This window comes from Pipistrellus kuhlii, unplaced genomic scaffold, assembly GCF_014108245.1.
Source record: "Pipistrellus kuhlii isolate mPipKuh1 unplaced genomic scaffold, mPipKuh1.p scaffold_m20_p_8, whole genome shotgun sequence".
In the NCBI taxonomy this organism is placed as follows: domain Eukaryota; kingdom Metazoa; phylum Chordata; class Mammalia; order Chiroptera; family Vespertilionidae; genus Pipistrellus; species Pipistrellus kuhlii.
In genome coordinates this window covers 3,217,398-3,240,752 of record NW_023425584.1, presented here as the reverse complement: position 1 = coordinate 3,240,752, position 23,355 = coordinate 3,217,398, and the positions used below count along the sequence as shown (strand labels likewise).

The 23,355-nt window shown below is 41.2% G+C and overlaps 1 protein-coding gene across 6 annotated transcripts in view; it reads left to right on the top strand.

The window, feature by feature from the left end:
* The first annotated feature begins 1,461 nt into the window (after positions 1-1,461).
* CPEB4 (cytoplasmic polyadenylation element binding protein 4) overlaps positions 1,462-23,355 on the top strand; it is a 55,585-nt gene continuing 33,691 nt past the window's right edge. For 5 of the 6 annotated variants that reach the window (XM_036424733.2, XM_036424731.2, XM_036424736.1 and 2 more), the window contains exons 1-2: positions 1,463-4,041; positions 18,740-18,821. In XM_036424733.2, the coding sequence (XP_036280626.1) occupies positions 2,920-4,041; positions 18,740-18,821 (1,204 nt within the window). In that variant the 5' untranslated portion in view covers positions 1,463-2,919. Of the gene's footprint in view, positions 4,042-18,739; positions 18,822-23,355 lie in introns of all 6 variants that reach the window. The other variant, XM_036424735.2, reaches the window with a different exon arrangement.

Sequence of the window (23,355 nt, the reverse complement as noted above, 5' to 3'; positions counted from 1 at the left end):
TGAGAGACAGGAATTCCAAACCAAATAGCCGGGGGATGAACCAATTCAGACTAGGAAAGGGGACTGTCGTTCAGGAGTGACTTCATCCTTGCAGGTTTGTTCATCCATTTCTTCAGCATTCATTCTCTGATGCCTCCTACCTCCAAGGTCCTCTCCTCAAAGAGCCCACAGCTGAGCACAGGTGCCATGACATAAACCATTACAACATACAGTGTGGAGATACACAAGCACCAGGGGCACAGAGCCTTGGGTGCTCAGAGATAATCCACACGTCAGAGTGGGGTAGCTTTTGAACCAAGTCTTAAAGCAAAAACAGGGGTTTGCCGGGGGGAGAAGAGAGGAAGGGAAGTGAAGTGGGAAAGCACTGAGGGTATGTTTGAAACAGCTCGGTGCGGGGTGTTTAGGGGTGGGGGGTTGAATTTTAAGGTTTACAAAGGCCTTGTCCAGCACGGCTCAGTGGTTGACTGTGGACCTATGAACCAGGGCACGCTTGGATTCCCCGACAGTGCACATGCCTGGATTTAGGTCTGGATCCCCAATGTGGGGTGTGCAGGAGGCAGCTGATCAATGATTCTCTCATCATTGATGTTTCTCTCTCTCTCTCTCTCTCTCTCTCTACATATATATATGTGTGTGTGTGTGTGTGTGTGTGTGTGTGTAAATGTACAAAAGCCTTAAACACCAAACTTAGGCCAAGTAATGGGCAACCGTAGAAGAGATCTGAGCGGGTGAGGGAGGGCCACACCATTTTTGTTTTGAAAATGCCCCTCTGCTCCAGCGGGCACGGTGGGCTGGAAGGGGAAGGACACCGGGGCTCAGCCACTGGCGGCTCCAGCCACTGTACCTTTGTGCCGGAAAGACTGCACCAGGCCTAAGCCAGGCCGGGGTGGGGGGGTGGGGGTGGAGTTGGGGTTGGGGGTGAAGGGTGAAGGGAGAGTCTGCGACATACGCAGTTCTAGGCACCACACAGCTGCTGGGAGGACTCCCTCCGGGGCGGAGCTCGGGGCAGCACGTGACGCCTGGGGAGCCATCTTTACTGTGGGCAGTCCTTCCGTCCATCCGCGTTTCCAGGGGTCACCGCTTCGATACCCAACACTTTGTCCCTTTTCAGGTGCGCTCAAGGAATCTGTTCTCTTCCCCGAGCCCCTCCACGCTCCTCCTGCCGAGTGTGGCAGGGGAAGATAGCCAGCGGAGGAGGGCTTTGCCCGCCCTAAAGATGGCGACCTGCGGCGCTCGCTCCGAGTGGGGGCGGGGTCGGGGCGGCCGGCCTCACTGGGCGAGGCGCTGACGGAAGGGGCGTCTCTCGCGGTAACTTTTCGACCTTCCTGGGCGGGGCCTCTACGCGGAGGGGCGTGGTCCAGCCTCAATTCTGCCCGCGGATTGGCCTCTCAGCGGGTGGGCGGGGCTTCCGCGACACCCGACCCCGCCCTCTGCGAACCGGAAGTGTCTCTCGCTCTTTCCAGCTGGTTGTCATTTCACTCGGCTCGGTCCTCGGGAGAAGGACTCAGCCGCGGCTGCGGGACCCGAGCACCGGGAGGCGGCGGCGGCAGCGGCGGCGGCGCCTGCGGCGACAGCAGAGGAGGAAGGAGAGACGAAGAAGAGCGAGGCGGAGGCCGCCACGACGACAGCGGGCACTGCGGACCGGGGTAAAGCGACGCTGGCGGCTGCGGCGGCGGCGGCGGCGGCGACGACGACGACGGCCCAGCAACCGTGAGGAGAAACAAAAGCCTTCTAAATTATAGTTAAAAAAAAAAAAAACCTTAGGGGGAAAAAGAGAGCGCGCACCGGGGGGAAGGCCCGTCTCCTTTGACCACACTAGCGGGGTTTCCTTGCTCTCCTCCCCGCGGAGAATCGAACTGAGGGAACTGAACAAACCGCCCCGGGGTCCCATGAGGGAACCAGACCGCGGAGCCGCCGCGAGGGGAAGAGGCCGAGCCCGCAGGACCGTCCAGGTCGCCCCCGAGCTCCCCGCGCCCCCGGGCCGCCGGCTCGCCCTCCTGCAGTCTCGCTGATCCCTCCCGATCGCGACCCCCGACCGATCGGAGGGAGAAACGGGTGTTTCCAAGCCCATTTCATGGGGGAGAGGAAGCCGGAGGGGAGCCCAAGAACAGCGACCGCAGCGAGACCTGCACCCAGAGCCTCAGGGACAGCCCCCGAGGCCAAAGCTGCACCCCGCCAACGAGCAGGCACCGGACCCGGAACAGCAGACACCTCCCTGCGGCCACCTCCCCATTAGTCGAAGCTGATTTCCTCTCCCGCAACCAGGAATTCACCGCCCGCCCCAGATACCCTAATATAATCTATCTATCTATCTATATAAATATATAATATATAATGTTCTTAAATTATTCCTGATTTTTTTTAACCAAGCTGCCAAGAAAAGAACGTATTCTCCCCCGCCCCCTTTTGCCCTATTCTAATTTTTATGTGAGTGAATCTAAACTGCTGAGGAAGACCATATGTGATTGTTAAATTATATATATACATATATATATATTTTTACTCCGCACAGTGCTTATTCTTCTACATCCATAGATGCTTGAGAAGCTGTGTTTTTGTCATTCATGTACATTTTCCTTTGGAAAAACAAAGCGCCTATTTTACTAACCAAAGACTTGATTTTTACCCCCTTCGTTTTTATTCCCTCCAGAAGGAAGCCCATTTGGATGAGATTTGGGTTGTGTGGTGTGTTTTTTTAGTGTGATTTTTTTTTTCTTTTCTTCTCAGAGACCAGAATTCCAAATCAGAACTATCTAGGGTGATAAGCTGCAATCTTTGAGCTAGCTATTAATAAGACATTTCAAACAGATATTTTGGGTAGAGGATACAAAGGCGTGAAACATCAGGTTGTCGTGCTTTCATTTTTTATTTTTTGGCCTTTTTTTTTTTATTATAAGATTCTGCTCCTAAAAATAATAAATGGGGGATTACGGGTTTGGAGTGCTAGTGCAAAGCAATACTGGGAATAAATCTGCTTTTCCAGTCCGATTCCACCCGCACCTGCAGCCTCCACACCATCACCAAAATGCCACCCCCAGCCCCGCTGCTTTTATAAATAATAACACAGCTGCCAATGGCAGCAGCGCCGGCTCAGCCTGGCTCTTCCCTGCCCCGGCCGCCCACAACATTCAGGATGAGATCCTGGGGTCCGAAAAAGCTAAAAGTCAGCAACAGGAACAGCAAGACGCCCTGGAAAAGCAGCAGCTCTCCCCCAGCCCCGGCCAGGAAGCTGGAATCCTGCCCGAAACGGAGAAGGCAAAATCGGAAGAGAATCAAGGGGACGCCTCTTCAGAAAATGGCAACGGGAAGGAGAAGATCAGAATCGAATCGCCCGTGTTGGCAAGGTTCGATTACCAAGAAGCTGCGGGGCTCGGGACCTCCGCCCAGCCCCTGACGTCCAGCGACTCGTCCCTGACCGGCTTCAGTAACTGGTCAGCGGCCATCGCGCCCTCCTCCTCCACCATCATCAACGAAGACGCCAGTTTCTTTCACCAGGGAGGGGTCCCCGCGGCTTCGGCGAATAACGGTGCTCTGTTGTTCCAAAATTTCCCCCATCACGTGAGCCCCGGCTTCGGAGGCAGCTTCTCCCCGCAGATCGGGCCGCTCTCCCAGCACCACCCTCATCACCCTCCCTTCCAGCACCATCACAGCCAGCATCAGCAGCAGCGGAGGTCTCCCGCCAGTCCCCACCCCCCGCCTTTCACACACAGAAATGCTGCTTTCAACCAGCTGCCTCACTTGGCGAACAGCCTGAGCAAGCCCCCGTCTCCCTGGAGCAGCTACCAGAGCCCCTCGCCCACCCCCTCTTCCTCCTGGAGCCCGGGCGGCGGCTACGGCGGCTGGGCCGGCTCCCAAGGCCGCGACCACCGCCGAGGGCTGAACGGAGGGATCACGCCCCTGAACTCCATCTCGCCCCTGAAGAAGAATTTCGCGAGCAATCACATCCAGCTCCAGAAGTACGCGCGCCCCAGCTCTGCCTTTGCTCCCAAGTCCTGGATGGAAGAGAGCTTGAACAGGGCTGACAACATTTTCCCTTTCCCGGTAAGACGGTTCCCCGGTCAGATAGAGGAACAAGGAAAGGGCCTGGTGCGCAGCCAGCCGAGAGGGCGGGAATTGCCCGTGTGCCCACCACAGGCTGCTTAGAATAGGACTTAGCAGGCGTTATTTGGGCAGGAGGGGAGTGGAACTTGGAACAAAATATTCAGCTGTTTCTCGGGTGCACTTCTCATTGTGATCTTGTTGTGTGACTTGGCATCATTCATACCAGGGAGCTGGCTAGTGATGTCATAATTATTAAGTAACACCTTTCTGGCCTGACAGGAGAATCAGGGTTAGTTTTCCCCACTTATTTACATGAAGTGCGTAATGTAAGGACAGCTCTGGCTGTGGAAACTACTGCGCGATTCCTACCTGTGTGCGGTGACTCTATAACCAAAGAAATGCCCTTTTCTGCACCGTCAGGTGGCAAGTCACTGAAAACCAACCCTTAAATTGTAGTTTTCTCACGCGCACATTTCACACCTGGAACCTCTCCGAGCCGTGTGCGGCGTGAACAGTCTGAACGCATTAATTTCCTTTGAAACCTCTGCAGTTTCTGGCCTGCCTAGTGCCAGCGAGGGCTGCTGGGGAAACGCTCTGAGTGTTTTCTTCATGCGCGTTATTTGTGAGTACTATGGAGCCCTAGATCTCAGAGAGACTCTTTTATGATGCCTTTCACCCATTTGTTTATTTTCCAATGTTAACACTAGGGGTGTAGCTAATTAAACCGGGCCTAAAAATAGATCCAGGCCAGGATCGCTTGTCTCTCTGCCACCAGTGTGTCCTTATTCTGCAGGACTCACATTGTTCGATGTTTCTGATTTAGTGAGCAGCCCGTCTAGCTGATAGATATGAGATAAGGGGAGTTTCATAGTTAATTGAACATCAGATGCCCCACTAAATTGTATATTTCGGAGGTATGATCATTTATGTGTTCAGGAAATTTATATGAGATAATAAACTAACATTTAATCAGTCCTCACAACAACCCCACAAGGTAAGTTCAATTATTATCCCATTTTACAGATGAAAAGATATAACTTTCCTAAGAGCACACAGCTCATAAGAGTACAATCTCTAGTTTAAAAAAAACAAGGATTAAAAATATACCTGTATACACACATGCTTATACACACACATGTGTTGTAGGTAGAGAATTATTAGATCGCTTTCTGCAAGGGCCAAAACAGATTTCGTGAAGAATTATCTGTTTTAATCAGTAGTTTACTTAGTGGCAGAGGAAGTTTGCTAAGAAAACACTGTGTCATTCCTTGGAAATAAAACCTTCCTAAGGATTCAGGTGTAATGGTTAGAATGGATCTTAAAATATTTGGTTAAATTTAGTTTTAGATTCTTTAAAACCAATTTTTGGCCTAAGGATCAAAAAGCTCTGTTGACTTCTGTTTTTAGAAAGAGATTTTACTCAGACCAAAGGGAGCAGTTTCTGTGTTTCAATGGTCAGGTAAAAGGCCAGTCTCAGGAAGTCTGGTTTTAAAAAGTTGTTTTTGACATTCCTTTGAACATAAATTTAAGGGAAATTTAATGCAAAGGTAACTGTTATGAGTTACTCATATATATTATTTAAAAACATCTAGGTGGCATTTTATATATTTTAACTGGATTAGCATTAGCTCAGAATTGAATGTTGAATACACTATTCTTTTTTATTTTGCTATTATACACTAATAGAATGACCTCTATTCTTTTTTATTTTGCTACTATACACTAATAGAATGACCTCAAGGTTTATTTTCCATTCTCAGTTTACTAACTTTGATAAAGGTTCGCTTTGGGAAAAGTAAAAATTTCAGAAAATGAATAAACAACATGTGTGCACATGAATAATATTTTTATGGAGCTAATGGAATGTGTTTAACAAGTGAAGTCTTTTTCATCAGATGGTTTCTATTAAGTTGGTTTCTGAAATAATAAAATAGGCTAGGATTGTTACTAAAATATATTGTTAGAAACTAACTCATTCCTTGGAATTGTTATCTCTTATGCTGAGGATGGGAAAAAGGAATCAATATACCTGGCTCAAATATGGTAGAATTAGAAAGTAAATTGCTGATTTCTCCTGACCATCCCCACAATTTTTTGGAGAGATTGGGGAGAGAGTGTGTAAGAGAGCAGGAGAGCAAGCACACATGCGCACACGCATGAGCATGCAGGCTCTAGCATTGGGGTGATTTGAAAGTCACAATAAGAATAAGTGATTTGAAAAAAATATTTAAACAAATTCCTAATTGGGTTTTGAAAATATCATAAGAAGTTAGTAAACTGACTGCTGTGGTGCTTACTGGAATGAATGTAGTTCTGTGTGCTTGTTTTAACAAGAATTCTTTTGAATTAGTTATTTGGCACAAAAAATAGTTTTGAATTGATATGAATTGGATAAATTTGATATGAAAAAACTTGAAGGGAAATTTATTTGACTGGGAGCCAGGAGATCTATGTTGTGGCCTTGGCCCTATCAGTCGGTATCATAGCATTGGGGGGACTCAGTTTCTTTATAAAATGTGGGGGAGGTGACCTAGGTGATTTCAAACTTCCTTTTGATCCTAAAGCAAAGTAGGCCACTATGGAATTTACCTCCACAATCCACTCTTAAAACAAAAAACCCACCACTACTCTCTTATTTAAATGTATTTCTTTGAGCACTATTAATTTTAGGAAAGAAATTTTATAGATATTAGTAATTCAGTTTCAATTCCTATTCCGTAGGTGTAAGAGATCTTAAACTTACCACAGACATTACAGGATAGAGCTGCTTTATAACATTGGTATCCAATCAAAGACCAGCATGGTATTGCTTTTTAAAAGGAAATATAAAATGTAACTAATACTGGACAATGTTTATCAGAATGGTTTTTTATTTGTTTAATGCAGGTCTGAGTACCATATGGTGAATTAAAAGTAGTGGTAACATTTTTAATGAGGTGGGGTTTTTTTGTTTTTTTGTGTGTGTGTGTTTCCCCCCCCCCCCCATCTTAATCTTCTCTTTTATCCATGTTTATGGAGCAGGAGCACAGATTCCAAATATGTGAATAATCTTCCAGATAACTGATATGCTAAAGCATTGTATTTTGGATATTTTGTGTTAAAATTTGTTTCTGAGTTTTGCTTAACTTAAAGTTTTCATTGTGTGAATTCAGATAACATTCCTCAAGTCCAGTTTTCAGATACAACTAAATTTAACATATATTTAATAATGGCTAACGTGTCTGTGATAGTCTAAGTGTCTTACATGTATAAACTCATCTAATACATTCAACAATCATACAAGGTAGAATTATTATTATTACTATCGACACATAAAATTTGGCCCTCACCTATTACACTACAGTGCCTCTTCCCATAGACCTGATACCGGTGGGGGCCTGGGGTACAGTAAGGAAATGCCTCCCAGAAGAAGCATGTAATATGAGAGGAACCTTTTTACAGAGAATAATTGGTAAATGCTGCTCTAAAGCTGATTATAGATAACATTTTAAAAGTAGAAAATAATAGAATATATTTATCAACTTTTAAATGTTAAACTTAGTATTCAAATCAACCCTTTTTCTTTGTTTTTATTACACACTAGAGGCCCAATGCATGAAATTTGTGCAAGAGAAGGCCTTCCTTCCCCTGGCTGCCAGCACTAGCTACCCTCTGGCACCAGAGGCCCGGGCTTCGGTTGCCCGGAAGGACATCTGATCTAATTAGCATATTACTCTTTTATTATTATAGATAACTTACAGGCTCTGAAATAGGTGCTTTTACATATGTTATCTCACTTCCTATGTGAGATTTCTCAGCCCGTGAGGTCTGTTTTTATTGCCCCAATTTCAAAATGAAGAAACAGAATCCATATTCATGTGACTATAGACATGATTTGACCTTTACATTAACGGGGGGCGGGTGTGGGGAATTCCCGGCCTACAAGCACATCCTGGAATCCTAATGTCCAAACCAAATAGTATGCTGGGGCACCGCCAGCAGTTGTATTTGACTGTAGCACTTCTTTGGGGGGTGCCTAGATCATCTGAGGGGAATTGTGTAGTATCTATTCTCATCCTCTCTTACCTTCAGCTCAGTTATGTTCCCATCTCCATTAGCTAAGAACCAGGAGGTGGGCAGAAAAGAAAGGGGGACAAAATCTGTCACAAAGATTGGTTGGTAGGACTTAGAGATTATTTGCTCTGACTACAGACACAGTCACCACGGATTTGTTTTTCTTAACCAGGCAAATAATTCATGTCACTTTAATAGTTCTTCTTGGGTTGTCAGTTTATTGATTCTTAAAATTATAAATGCAATCTTATATTTTAAAACAAAGTGTCCTATGTTGCTTCAGTTCTAAAAGTCAAGGTGAATTATTGTCTAAAGTGCAACCTCATTACATTTTTTGTTTTGTTTTTAATATAGTTTTAAGAGGGGTCTTTGCATAGAAAACTTTGATTTTATATTTATTTATACAAGAAGAGGGAAAACTAATATTTTCACTGTAAATTCCAGCAAAATTGAGATACTAGAAAAACTTTTGGAAAAGCCTACCGGGTCTAATTTTATGTCTTCTTGTAGAGAGCTTTTTACAATAACTAGGTGATATTGCTTTCCTGATGGAATAGAATTTGGGTTGGGTAGAGTTTTTTATTGTATTTTGTTGTTGTCTTCAGAGAAGCCATGGAATATGATGAATACATTGTTCCAGCATCTTTCAGGAAAAAACTGTTTATTGTAAGCCTACTGATTGTGTTTTGTGTTTTTTTTTGCAAATTGCAACTAGAAAGATGTTACTTACTTAGTGAGTTTATGCTTTTGAAAATAATCCTTAATGGTGGTCATGAGAAAGAAATGGAAAGGCAGTCTTAGCATTCACATATGTCTCCTTTGAATTTTAAAGTCTGAATTTATTTTTCTTGGGACTGTTCTCTATGTTTCTAGAAGGAGGATAAGCTGGAAGATCCACCATCACGTTTCTCCAGCACTCTGTTATTGTACCTTAGTTTTTTGCCCCATCGCAGATAACATAACGTGTGTAACTTGTCTCTCTTTAAGGCAGTGAGCCCATCACTTTAGCATTTATCTTAATTTTTCCTGATAAAACTCATTTTATATTTGATGGTCCAAATAAAATTGTTCTTGCAGAAATTAAGGTATATTTTACCGTGATAAGGTTATAGCGGTATGTAATTTGTTTACTTCAAATTTAGTGTTGATTCTCTCATCATTTTATATTATTAAAATAGAAGTTCTTTCAGGTTTTCAGAAAATTCTTAGTAGATAGAAAGATAAAAGTATTAATCCCATTTTTAATCAGTTTCCACCGGTGAAACTTGAATAATTACTGAGGAAGGCTGTTTTGTGAATCCAGAAATGTAACAGAGGGAAGCACAGGCTCAGGGTCCAGCCTTAAATTTGACTCTAAACTCTTAATTATCTGCGTGACCTTGAGCAAATTGCTGAAATGCAGGAGGACGGTCCTTATCTAGGCAATACCTGACAGTGGAGGCTTACTGTGAGGTCCCTTGATTTTTTTTTTTTTTTAATTTAAAGCATAGTTCTCTAATATTGAATTGAATTATGAATTTAAAGTAATTACAAATGTAGCTTGGGCATCTGTGAATGGTTCAAACAGTTCTTGGCATTGCTTACTTTATTACATAGGTTTTACTTCTCCAAGAGCTCCTTTTGGAAAAACTAAATGCAGCCCAGGACAGATTACCTTTAGCAGAATTATTAAACTTATAAATTATTATAGTTGTATATTCCCTAAACTCTCATTAGCGTTGGTCGCCTATATCTTTCAGTATTTTGAGAGATCTTACCAAATTTGAAACATTTGTTTATATTACAGAAAAAAGAGATAGGAAAATATACCAGAGATTTGAATTGGTATTTTATTAAAATAAAAAATATTTTAGCTTTTATCTTGGAATTGAGTTTTGGTTTTCATATTTTTATTAATTTATTTATAAAGCACCTGCTATATTGTGGCCTAAACATAGGACTAAATATCTCATAAAATTATTTTATTTGGTTTATTTAATATATTTTTTATCTGTGCTAATCTTTGAGTGATACTGAACAAACATTTTCCCCATTATAAACAAACCAGAGGCTCGATGTGCAGGATAGGCCTTTGCAGCCACAGAAGGTCATCCATGTTCGGCCATTCGGTCAATTTGCATATTATGCTTTTATTACTATAGATTAGCAACTGGCCCAAACAATTTTCTTTTATTGCCATCCATGAGCTGTTTAAAGTAAACTAACATTCAACTTTAGATATATCAAAAACAATGTATAAATGGCATTTCTAAATATTTTATTAATGGTCACATTTACAAATATGTACTTGTACAGGCTTCCTTGTACACAGATGTGCTTATTTAAGTTTGGTGGCAAAATGGCACCACCAAAGGCAGACTTGAACCTATGGGTAGCAGAATGCAGGTCCCATTGCCGGTTAAACACTCCACCAGCCACTCACAGGTACTCTCTCGTGTGTACAAAGTTTAAAGTCTTAAGCTGAACAAGTGCTTTTCATACTGTAGTAATTAGATTGGGCAATTTCTGTTGGCTGACTATTTACCGGACATATCCCAATCATAATTCCTCAGTATTATATATTTGAGAGCCATATTTATATTTAAAGATTGCATAATGTCCTTTTAATAATAGTTCTTTCAGTTGTTTTTGAGGATTGCATCAAATGCTGGTCAGTGACATAGCTGCTCTCTGTAAGAACCTTAGAAAAACAAAGCCCAATATGAGAATGATGCTGCTCAGAAAAATCTAATTATAGTATGGAACTCAGATCTTGGTTCCAAATATGGCTCTGACACTTTCTAGCTGTGTGACTGAGGATCTTTCATTTTCTCATTTCTTTTGTCTGGTTTTCTTGAGGATAAAATGAAATATGTCTCGTGTTTAGCTTTCTGAAGATTCTGCTGTTATAAGAAAGCAAATCATCAGAAAGATTAATTCAAAATCTTGCAAATAGCACATTTTTTTAAAATGTAAAAAACATTGTATAATGGGCGTGTGGTAAAGAGAGCTTAATCATAAGGGAAAATTTTATAAACTGAACTATAATTTTTAAAAATAAAGTCATTATAGTTAAATAATAATGGGAAGCAGACTAGATGATACCTTCATTCTGAAAAATTTAGTGACCAACTATTTTTCCCCTCTGAGTAAAGTTTCCCCCCATGCCTTTTAAATTTCCTATGGAAAAATGTAAGCATATTCAATACTAGACAAAATAAAGCAAATCCCTGAGTACATGTCACCTGGCTTCACCAATGACCAGCTCCTGGAGAGTCCTCTTCCCTCTGACTTCCTACCCCTTTCCCTCCCTTTCATGCTACTTTGACCAAGTTCCCAGGTATTCTATCATTTCATTTATAAATCATTTAGTCTGTGTTTCTAAAAGAGAAAGAGCTTTTTGCCCGTTAAAAACAAAAACAAAAATGTTTTTCTTTATTTATTTTTAAAAGAAAGATAGGAACTAAAGCAAGGCCCGTATTCCTGTTGCATCTGCTCAGCCTGTTTCACCACTCAGCCTGGTGCTGACCTTTAAGGAAACCACCTTCAGGCAGAGAAGGATGCTGGTGGTCACATGGCATCACCAAAAAAGAGACCCAGCAGGCACTCCGAAGGCCAGCCGGTGGCCCGCCATGTGGGAGGAGTATGGCCAGTTTTCCTCTCAGCCTTCCCTGAGGCTCAGGTTCTGTGGATTTGTGCAAGGGTCCCCGAGAGGAGAGGGAACAGGACAGTCCTGAGAGCCTGGTGGCTGACTCTGTCCGTGTGCTCTAAGAGGAGTTCAGAGGTTCAGGGGTCTTATGCGGGCCTTTGGACTGCACCAAGCCTTTTCATCTCTTGCTCTCTTTTAATCCACAAATGTCTGATGGTTCCGGAGGCCCCCGGGAGGGACTGCATGACCCGGCAAGCATCCTCCTTCTCCATACGAAGTGGGAAGTCTGGTGACCTCTCACTTGGTGCCTGAGTGTTGGGAAGTACCTTCTGCTTCGGAGACTCGGGAGAACGGAGGATGGGGGGTGGGAGCTGTGAGGACCCAGAGAGGCTGACACTGGCACAGGCTGCTTTGTGACACTTGCTGACAAGGCTCATAAAAGAAGAGATGACGGGTTACAAGCCCTGCAGGACACAAGCCTCGCTAATGAATACAGAGTGTGCCTGTGTGTTCTCTCTGTGACTGTGGCCCCTGACCAGGCCAGGCAGAGGAGGAGCAGAGGAGCTGAGTGGCCAGAAGGGCGCTCATTGCTTCATTTCTTAGGGAGGAATCTGAGTAGTATTTACCTACTACCTTTAATGACCTCTTGCCCCGAGTAGCTTATTAGGAAGGATATATCATAGACTGATATTCTTGGGTTTATAGATTTTGAATCTCTATGAAAATGGACTACAAGAAATATCACAGAACAGCTGAATTATTCAGATACAACAATACCGCCTCGACAATGCTCGATTCAGGCCTCTTACCATTGCACCAGAGAGACGGGGCAGAGGGAATAGGTGCTGAAAGGGTCTGTGATTGCTGGGCATGGTGCACAGGTGGCCGCAGGCCTGATCTCATTTCTTCTCACCACAACTTCATAAGAAAAGTGCGGTCCTCACTCTGCTGACGGAATCAAGATTTGGAGATGCTGCAGGGTGAGGATCGCTTGTCTAGTAAGAGGTGACTTAACACAGGTCTTGGAATGGATTTTACTTCCCTCTGCCAGGCAAGGTGAGAACAAAGGGTCAGTAGGAAGAGAGGGACTATTGATCCAGGAGCTGAGTAATCAAGTCGAGAATGCCAGTCTATTTTTTAATACAGTTAAATGGTGACAAGAAATGTTTACCTCTTTAAGGATTTCTAATGCTCAAATGAGTGTGGTTTCTTTAGAGAAGGTGGAATAAAAAATGTTCTCATAGGCTTTCTGGAGAGATCTGATTTGTCAGTTCACATGGGAGTGGATGGAGCTATTGTTCCAATGAGGGTAATGCATGGAGGACATTCAGTCCTTTGCTCTGTAAGACTCTGCCTTTGTTATAAAATGGCCATAAATGAGAAAGGACTGACTAAGGAAGGAATCTGCTTAGAAATGTGAGATGCTACTAAACGTGCAGGCCAGACTTCACTGCTTAGTGCGTGACTTTGAGGACAGTTAGGTACCTTCTCATAGCTTTACTTGCCTAGAATGGGGATGATAATGGTACCCACCTCGTATGATGGTTGTGAGGAACTGATTTATGTAAATGATACATAACTCACATAATATTCGCAGCACTGAGCCAGGAGGAACAAGTTAGCCACTTTTATATCGGTGGACACCATGGCGGTTTACTGTATGTTACACATATGCTACAATCTGTGGTTATGGGGATGAGCGGAGCTCACAGTCTGGGGGAGAGAGCTATAGAGAGCTTGTCAGTGTCATGCAGGATGTCAGCATGCTGAGGGAGACACGGGAAAAGGCACCTGTGCCCGCACAAGAATGTGTGGGTCATCTGGAGGTGGAATCTTAGAAGTTGCCCATATGGTCAACTTTTAATTTCTTTATTCTTAATTGATTTTAGAGAGAGGAAAGGAGAGGAGAAAGAGAGAAAGAAACATCCATGTGAGAAAGAAACATCCATTAGTTGCCTCCCACACACACCCTGACCCTGGATTGAACCCACAATCTAGGTGTCTGCCCTGCCAGGGAATCAAACCTTTTGGTGTACAAGACGATACTCCAACCAGCTGAGCCGCCCAGCCAGGGCCAAACTGTCAATGTCCGTGGGCTTAAACTTTTAATCCAAGAAGAATATTTACATTTTGGAAAATCTTGGATTAAAACTCTTGTAGGTACCATTAATTATAGGCTTTACTGGCATCTCAAACTTCCTGCTTACTTAGGCACCTTTTTGATACACTGGCATAGACTTTACTTTCAAAACAAAATATTTTCCTTTCCCTTCTTCACCAGGGAAAATTTAAGCCAGAAAGAGAAACTTCCACAGGCCAGTGCAGACACATAGCAGTCCGAGAAGTGTCCACAGTGATGTCTGTCTTTATAGGAATAGAATGAGTCAAGAGAGTAGCTGAATTTTGTCTTGCTTCTTTTTTCTTTAATATATATGTGTGTATGTGTGTGTTTATTGATTTTAGAGAGGAAGGGAGAGGAAAGAGAAATAGAAACATCAATGATAAAAAGTCATTGATAAGCTGCCTCCTGCACTAGGGATCAAGCCCACAACTTGGGCATGTGCCCTTGACCAGAATCAAACCTGAGACCCTTCAGTCTGCAAGTCGATGCTCTAGCCACTGAGCCAAACCGGCTAGGGCTGTCTTACTTCTTAATGATATGGCTACATGCAGTTAATTGTATTTTATGTTTTATACCCAGTCTAGTATGCCAAAACATGTCTACTCAAGTATAACAGAGAGAAGAGTCAGTAATAGAATGGTCATGATGTGGTGGTTGAATTGTTGAAATTGATTGTCATTTTTTTCAAGTTATGACCATAGAGAGTGGAACAAAGGGCATTGTTTTGGGTTTTGAGAGCAAAGCACTTCTCTTCACATGGAAACCTTAAAATGGTTTATGTGGAGTATTTAAGCTCGATTGTGTCATGACTTTTCACCAAGATGTAAGCTACAAATCACACCTCCAAGTACCTAGTGAAGTTAACTTGTTCAATGGAATTGCTTACCTCATGGTCCTCAAAGTGTGGTAATCCTTAGCTTCATTTGAAGACTTGTTAGAAATGTGAATTCTTGGACCCTGCCCAGAGCTACTGAGAGAGAAACTTGGGGGTAGACCCAGTCATCCATGTTTTGACAAGACCTCCAGATGATTATGATGTTCTCTCAAGGATGAGAAGCACTGGCTTAGATTATCCATCTGAACATTAACAACAACGACAAACCCCAAACCACGAATGACGGTTTTGGTTTGTGGCCCTAATGGAATCTAGTTCTTTCTGATAGTGATAGACCACGTGGTGTGTGTGCTTCTTGTGGCTTCTTCTGGAATGTTGTGAAAAGCCACGTCTTGTCATCAGTTACATGCTGATGTGGGTCTTCCTATTTTGCCATGGCAGGACTATTCAGATGTGCAAAATAAAGGGACGGTCCTGCCTGCTCTTTGAAATACTAATTTGTTTTTTCAGAAGGTTATTTTTTATCAACTTTGATTTTCAAAGTGACTTGTATGATTTTTCCTTTAGGAATTACCCTGTGAAGTAGAGATAGGAGAAACTGAAACCAATTAGTTACTGACACGCAGCTCCATATATTAAATAGAACAAGGTTACAAAATAAAATGAGGTCTAAGCATTGTAACCCAGTTTGCTTTGCTGAGCCTTGAAAATAACTGATGCTCTTTTATTTTCATTCATGATTATTAAGCTACATTTTCTATCATCATAAGGCTTAGTTCCTCCTTCAGAATCTGCCTCTACTTTTACCTGATATTGATAAAATTATTAATCACTCTAAGCTTCAGTTTCTTCATTTGTGAAATGGGACAATAACTGAATATGCCTAATTGTATAGGATTTTTGTGAATAATAAGTAAGATTAGACATGTAAAGATTAGAGCTAGATAAATGCTAGCTGCTGATATTATTACTATTACTAGTACTATTACTATTACTACCACTTCTACTCCTGTGGTTAGCCATGGATAACCTAGAGATCCATTTGCGAGGGGTCACTAATTTGGGCACCACATCTGTCTGTCATCTCAGCAGGGGAAGATAAGGCTTCTCATTCTCTTCCTATGTTTTTAGTATTGCTGATATCATTCTAGATTACTCTTATATATTTTGTTTTTTCTTTCAGTTAATGAGTAATATTTGAGTGCCTACTGTTGGTCGGACACTAGCCAGCACATTCCTGCCCCTTGGACCCTTACAGCAGAAGGTCTCATTTGTTCAAATGCATGTCTTAATTAGCGTGGTCCTTTGACTGCCATGACCATTACCTCATCCAAGGAAGCACTGCCTACTTTGGAGTGAAACTTGGACTTGACTTCTGATAAACTGCTGAACTATGCAATGTCCTATCTGTGCAGTAGACTATGGGTTTTCCTTAGTCTTAGTTTTTATCATTAAAATAATAGAACATAAGTTATAAGGAGGTTTGAGGATTAAGACAGTATTAATAAAGTGCCTAGAATAAGGTTGGTACTTAGTAGATGCTTAATAAAGGGTGGTTCTGCTTTTCTACCTTTTATCCCTGTAGGCTGCCTAGAGAAACTGACAATAGAGAAGCAAATATAGCTGCCAGTGTTCTTTTGTTTCATAATAGATTCTTTGACCTTTTTTTTTTTTTTTTGAAATCAAGACATCCCCTTCAATGAATCGTTTTAAGTAGATTTTTAAAGCGTGTTATTTAGCATTCATCTGTGATGATCCCCAGCTTCCTGTGGGCAGATGTGGTGAGTTTTGATTAGTAATTCTCACATTGTTTGGTTCATGCCATAAAATAATTTAAACTGCGACTCTTGGAAAAACACAAGCTAAGGCCATCAGAAAGCTAGAATACAAGTATATTTTGGAGCTAGGAAGGGGATATTTAAGATCCCATTAAACTCTTTCCTTTCTCAGATCAGGGAAGAGATTTGGAGGTGAAAGTGCCCAAGTTCACCTGACTCACCGGTGGTGGCATTGAGGCTTCCTCATGTCTGAGCTCACGCATGCAGTGTCTGCTGATGTGCATGTTTCGGTCATCAGCTCATCGTCAGTCAAGAAGAGCTGTCATTTAACAAGCCTTCTATTGTATAGCTGTTTACCTTCTGGGAAGTAGATCCTAGAAAATATATCAGTGGTTATAATATTTGGCCCAATTCACAATCATAAAAGGCAAAATCAAAGAATGAGCTGTGGAAGTCAAAGCACTCTTGATTTGGCCTTTTGGTTGTTGGTAGGAAAACCATCTTGGTGGAGTTATGATTCCTTAAGTTTATTTATTAGTATCTGCTCCTCCACCTGCTGCCTAATTGCAAATATACATTTTAGGTTTGTTTGCTTTTTCATTAGGACTAAAGATTGATAGAAAAGATCAGTTAGAGCAGTGGTTCCCAACCTTTTTTTGCCCACACCCCACCTAAGCATCTCTAAAATCCTGATGCCCCCCCACTCCCGTGACATATAATTCTTTTTCAAAAAGTGAGTTCCTACTCACGTGGAGGAAGCCTGAAAGGCCATTTACTTGGTCTCTAACAAGCTTCCAAAGGACCTGGCATCCATGAAAGAGAAAGATAAAAAAGCAAAGGACAGTTGAAGTGCTGAAGAGATCGCTAAGAAATTGTTTAAAATAATAATAATAATATGAAGTGATATGAAAAAATAGCAAATAAAGTTTCAAAACGTAATAGAGAACTGAAATGCATAAATATGTCACAATATATATTTATATACTGTAGATGAGGCCCCTAAAATCATAGAAATGGAAAAAATTCACTGTTAATAACTCATTCTCGAATTGCGCCCCCCCCCCACCTAAAAATCACATTGCCCATGCCCCATGTCGGGAACCCCTGAGTTAGAGGGTGTAAATTAAGAATGACAACCATTACACCCTCTCTGAGAACACAAAGATTGACAAAATACGTAGCCTTTGAACTCTCGGAATTACCAAAGCATGATAAGAAGTAAAATGTTAGACAAGTAAAGTAGTTTATAATCATTCTAATCGGTCATAAGGTTGGGTTGTGAGGGGCGGGGAGTTCATACGAGGCTAAGGATGGCAAGGGTATGGCATCTTAGTCTGCATCAGCAAACTGCTGCAACTGCTTCCTTCTGAATTCATGGAGCCTAAAAACCCTCAATACATTGTCTGAAGGTCTTTGAGTTCAAAAATAATGTAAGAGACAATATCACTGAAGAGAAGATTAAGGAATCCTGCTTGTCAAATTCCTTTTTCTTTACTGTGCTGGCCGTGGTCTGTGTGTGTGTGTGTGTGTCCTTATGCTTAAGATGCAATGGAAGTGGGTATCACTGCCTCCTTTCAAAGTTTAATTTGAAAATGTTTCCATCTCCAACTTCTCACTTACCAAGCTAAGCATTAATTTCAGTTATCGCTAGTACTTTTCATCCGGAAGAATGTCAGAGCAGTTGGGTGGTTGTGTATTTTAAGATTCCCCTCCAACTCTGGAGTGCATGGTGTGAGGCCAGGATTTAGGCCAGCAGTGTTCTCTGTGCCTCTTCTTCCCTTTCATTCCAGTGGCAGAAAAGCAAGACTACTCTGCCTCTTGGTGGTCTTGCAGACCTTTGATGACTATTTTTAAAGCTTTGCTTGTAAGAAAATTAGAAGTATTCTGAATAGCATGTGTAGAGATGCCACTCCGATCAGTAACTGCTGGAACCAGTTTGGAAAGCTTTGTTTGCCATGGTATTGCGATCTTAAGGGAAGAGAAAGATTACAAATTTTATTTTTACGTTCAATGTCTTTACAACTTTTTATTGTTTCTTCTTTATTAACAAAAAGTAATGTATCTATTGGAATTACTATTAGACATCAAATCACTCTTTGCTGAGCCCAGGGTCCTTAACCTTTGTGTTTTTTATGTTTTGTGTTCAAAATAAAATGTAGCAATAATATACATTGCACAGAGAGGGAATAAAATCGCCACTTTTGATCTGTGTCCCATCCTGTGCAGCTTTTTCATAATTAAATGCTTTTTTAAAAAGTGGTTTGTGGCTGTTTGTGTTACAGGATCGCCCCAGGACATTCGACATGCACTCCCTGGAGAGCTCACTCATTGACATAATGAGAGCTGAAAATGATTCGATGAAAGGTACTTTTTAACAATGTAATTATTTGATTTTAATGTAACTATTTGATTTTAATAGTTTAAAGTTTAAACTATTAAATACTATCTACATAATCTAATCAACATGATGGCAAATATTTGGATTCATATTTTGTATCTGGTCAAGTCCATCAATTTTATGTATGTTGGACTTTTTGTTAAATATTTGATAATCACTGACTGTAGGCCCATTATGACATTAATTAAGAGAACTGCCAGAATACTAATTGCTTAGGGTAGGCAGTTAGCTGAAAAGACGTGGACCGTACCCCTCGTTGTTTTATATCTCAGGCAAAAGCTGCTTAGTGCCTTAAACCTACGTGTCTGACCCCATGACAGTGACGAGACACTAGAAAGAGTGCAAACGTTGGTAGATTTTTTAGCTTAGTTTCAAATTTTTAAAAATGGCCAAGAGTTTCAAAGTTAAAAGGATGTTTTGTCATTCTTGAAATATTTCCTGTGTATTATCTTAAGGAAAAAATGGTGCTATTCCTACTTGTCTCCATGCTGTTTCTAACTGCCTATATTATCCTGAATAAGACATGTAAATTTGAGGAAACCCCAATTTCATCTTTATAGCGAGGGATTTTGAATCACCCTAATAACAAGGACTTTATAATGGGGAGCTTTAAAAATAATATATAAATACTGGGTCCTATCCCAGTTGATGTAGCCAGGGTTGAGAATGACCAGAGTAGATGTTTCTTAAGGGCACTTCCAGCTCTGATTTTGTGAAAACTATTCCTCAAAATAAATTTTTCTGCACAAATACATCTTACTTGAAAGTACTTGTTCTCCCATTTAAATTATTTGTTCATTTGTTCATCTGTTCATTCGTTCATTCATTCATTCATTCAGTGTTAATGAGCCTGCTTTGTGCCAGACACAGCTTGCACTGACTGAGGTCAGAGGTGGCAAGACAGCCTATTGCTTCAAATGGTGACCAGCCTGGCCCAGTTTTTGTCTGTATTTTTTTTTTTTTAATTTGGCTTATCATATTACTGATGCAGTAAAACAAAATACTTTTCAACAAATAAATAATGGTAAATTTTTTAATAAGGAAAGCTTTTTGAAGTCTGGAGAGATGACAAATAATATATATTTTAAAATGCATCCGTCCGATTAGGTATGTTTGGAATAAGATAATTTGCAAGGTCTCCACTGATGTCCTGTGGAACTCTGCTGTTTCTGAGGAAAGAGGATATCATTCAAAACTGGCCACTTCTTAGCACTTTGACTTTCAATAGTCCTTCAGCCTCTTTGACTTTTCTTCTCATGTTCTCATCAGAAAAATGCAGTGTCTCTAAGGTCCTTTTAGACCAGGAAAAACTACCCTCTGAAAAAGTATCCAGAGGAGAAATCTGAGTAATGTCTGTGGATCGTACCAATGTCAGTTCCCTGCTTTTGTACTCAAGTGAGGACATAACCATTAAGCCACAGTGGATGAAGTGTCATGGGACCTCTCTGTTCCACTTTTTGCAACTTGCTGCAAATCTATAATTATTTCAGGATTAAAAATTAAGTTCAGAAAAAGTAGCTAAAGGACGTTTGTTTATTCTTAATGTATTTGATTCCTTCAGCACTTTTTAATTTTTATTATTGTTTATTTATTTATTTATTTATTGGTGGGAAGAGCCTCTTAGATACTAGATACTAGGGATAATACATTTACACTTCATTTTCATGATAAGTGCCTATTCATTTATTACAGAAAGCAGTTTACAAACAGCATCACATATAAGCAGTTTATTTTGATGCTCAAAGAAGTAAGCCTCTAACTAGTATTTAGGTTAGATAAAAGAGTTTGGAGGGCATATGTAATACTGGCAACAATCAATAAATAAAACAAGAGTCTGTGCACATTTTAGTAGTATTAGTGGCTATCAGATAGAAGCAGGACACCTCGAGTTATTTCTTCTCTCTTCTTGTTGAATTTTTGTGTAAAGTTCTGTCTTTATTTTATATTCCCTTTTTAATATCCTCTAACCAATTTTTACCTAAATTAAGTTTCTTTCACTGATTCTGTAGGGGTAATCAAAATTTAAGTCTGATGACAGAAAAAATTAAATTTGATTGGCCTCATCTGGCAGCATAAAGATTTTGGAAAGCTGATCTCTGAGAGGCAGTATGGCAGAATGGAGTCACATAGATCTAGATTGGGATGGCCAGCCTGCCACCACGGTGTGATGCTGGATTTGTAAAATCCAGCACACTGCCTTATTCATGGCAGACACTCAATAAACAGTAGCAATTATTACTAACCATCCATAAAGCCTGTTATCATGCTTATCAATGAGAAAGCCAGTTCTGATTTAAGCTGAAGGGGACTTAAGTGTATTAAATGAACTTTGTGTATTGTTTCCTTCAAAGAGCAATACAGAATTCACAGAGGAGCTCATGTTCTTAAACCGCCAGGTTATAGTTATGCTTGGCATTTATATCTTTTTTAACCAAGATGACGAACTTGATATCACTGTAGTCTATCACTACCAAATGGAATTTTGCTTGGGGAAATAATTTATTTCTCATCAAGCTCTCTTTATTAATTTAGATACCTATTGGAAAAACTATGTGTGCTTTTCATTGTGGTTCTGCTTGTTTTGTGAGATTTTGTTAAAAATAAAAATAAAAGTTGAATATTGTTAAAAATAACACATTGGTCTTGTAAAATAAAATATAAAACCTGACTATCTATTTTGAAAATAACCTCTCCATGTGCTCTGCTTACTTAGCAACAGAGAAAACAGAAAACAGGCCTTCATTCTATGAGACTAGTAGAAAATGAAATGCCTCTCAGAAAAAATTCACTTGAAAGAATTAATTTGAGAATTAAAAATGGAACTCCCATTTGACCCAGTAATCCCACTTCTAGGACTATATCCCAAGAAACCAGAAACACCAATTGGGAAGGATATATGCATTCCTATGTTCATAGCAGCACAATTCACCATAGCTAAGATTTGGAAACAGCCTAAGTGTCCATCAGCAGATGAGTGGATTAGAAAACTGTGGTACTTCTACACAATGGAGTACTCCACTGCTGTAAACAAGAAAGAACTCTACCATTTGCAACAGCAGGGATGGACCTGGAGAGCATTATGCTAAGCGAAATAAGTCAGTTGGAGAAAGATAAATATCACATGATCTCACTCATTTGTAGAATATAATGAACAACATAAACTGATGAACAAAAATAGATCCAGAGATAGAGAAGCATCAGACTGTCAAACCTCAGAAGGAAGGCAGGGGAGGGTGGGGATAAGGGGGAGAGATCAACCAAAGGACCTGTATGCATGCATATAAGCCTAACCAATGGACACAGACACCAAGGGGGTGAGGGGTTGAGAGGGGGGGGGTGGGGGGGGGGGGTTGGGAAGAAAAGGACACATATGCAATACCTTAGTCAATAAAGAAAAATTTTTAAAGATAAAAAAAGAATTTAATTTGAGAATTGTTTTTTAAAAGACTCCATATGGAGATAAATTTTATATTTGGTTTTATTTTTTATTTTAAAAATAATTCATAAAATATATTACAGTTGACCTCATTTATTTTTATCTTTCAATTGTGGTTCCTCATAGAAGTGCGATTTGTATTTAATGTTTAAATAATACAGCTTTTATTTGGCACAAGAACTACAAGTAGAATGAATCGGTATGGCTCTCTTAAATTAAGAGCAAACACAAACGTGCCTTTTCTTTTTGGGGAAAAAAATCTCCTTTAATGGAGTGGGGTTTAAAATTTTTATTTTTGTCATCAACAGATGGCAAAATGTTTAATATACCTAGGAACCTTCAAATATCATTTTTGAGTTTCTTTATGAATGCCTTACTGATTGCAACTGGCTTGTTGAAAACCTTTTATCTTTATTAACATTTTAACACATGTGCAAAAGGAGTACCTAGCCTTCATTTCATAGTTCCTACTGGCTTTTACGGTTTATTTAAAAATAGCCTTTCTAAGAACGGTGGCTCCTATCGTCCTCTCCATGTACAGAGGTTTGGCCCTGGGAGGAAAAGGGTCCTCCCTCTGCCTTATCTCCGTGTCCTTGCTCTGATCGGCGGGCATGCCTGCGTGTTATTTTTATCTCGCAATTATGGATTGCCTCCCCCTTAGCCAGTGGCCATCTGCAGGCGCTCCTCCCCAGGGGCGACTGCATTTTCTTCCCTGCACACCCGGTCTCACCAGCGAGGAGGCCGAGCCGCAGACCGGCCTGCGTGGTGGGCTCCCCGCGGGCAGCCTGTGCAGTCTCCATAGTGTTAGGCCGCCCGAGTGCTCTCTCTAGCTGGACAGAAGGCCGTTCCACTGCGGTGGATGTTCGGATGCTTATTTGCGGAATATTGCATCTTGCTGTTATTTGTGTGTTTTTCTCTCGCCTGTGAAATTGGTCCTTATTGTTTAGAAATGGAGCAGCGCGAAGGAGATTAAAACCACATGTGAGCACATCTGTTTTCAGCCTCCTGAAAAATAGGCTGGACAGTGAAATAAAGATTCATGAAGCTGTATTACATTCAGCGCG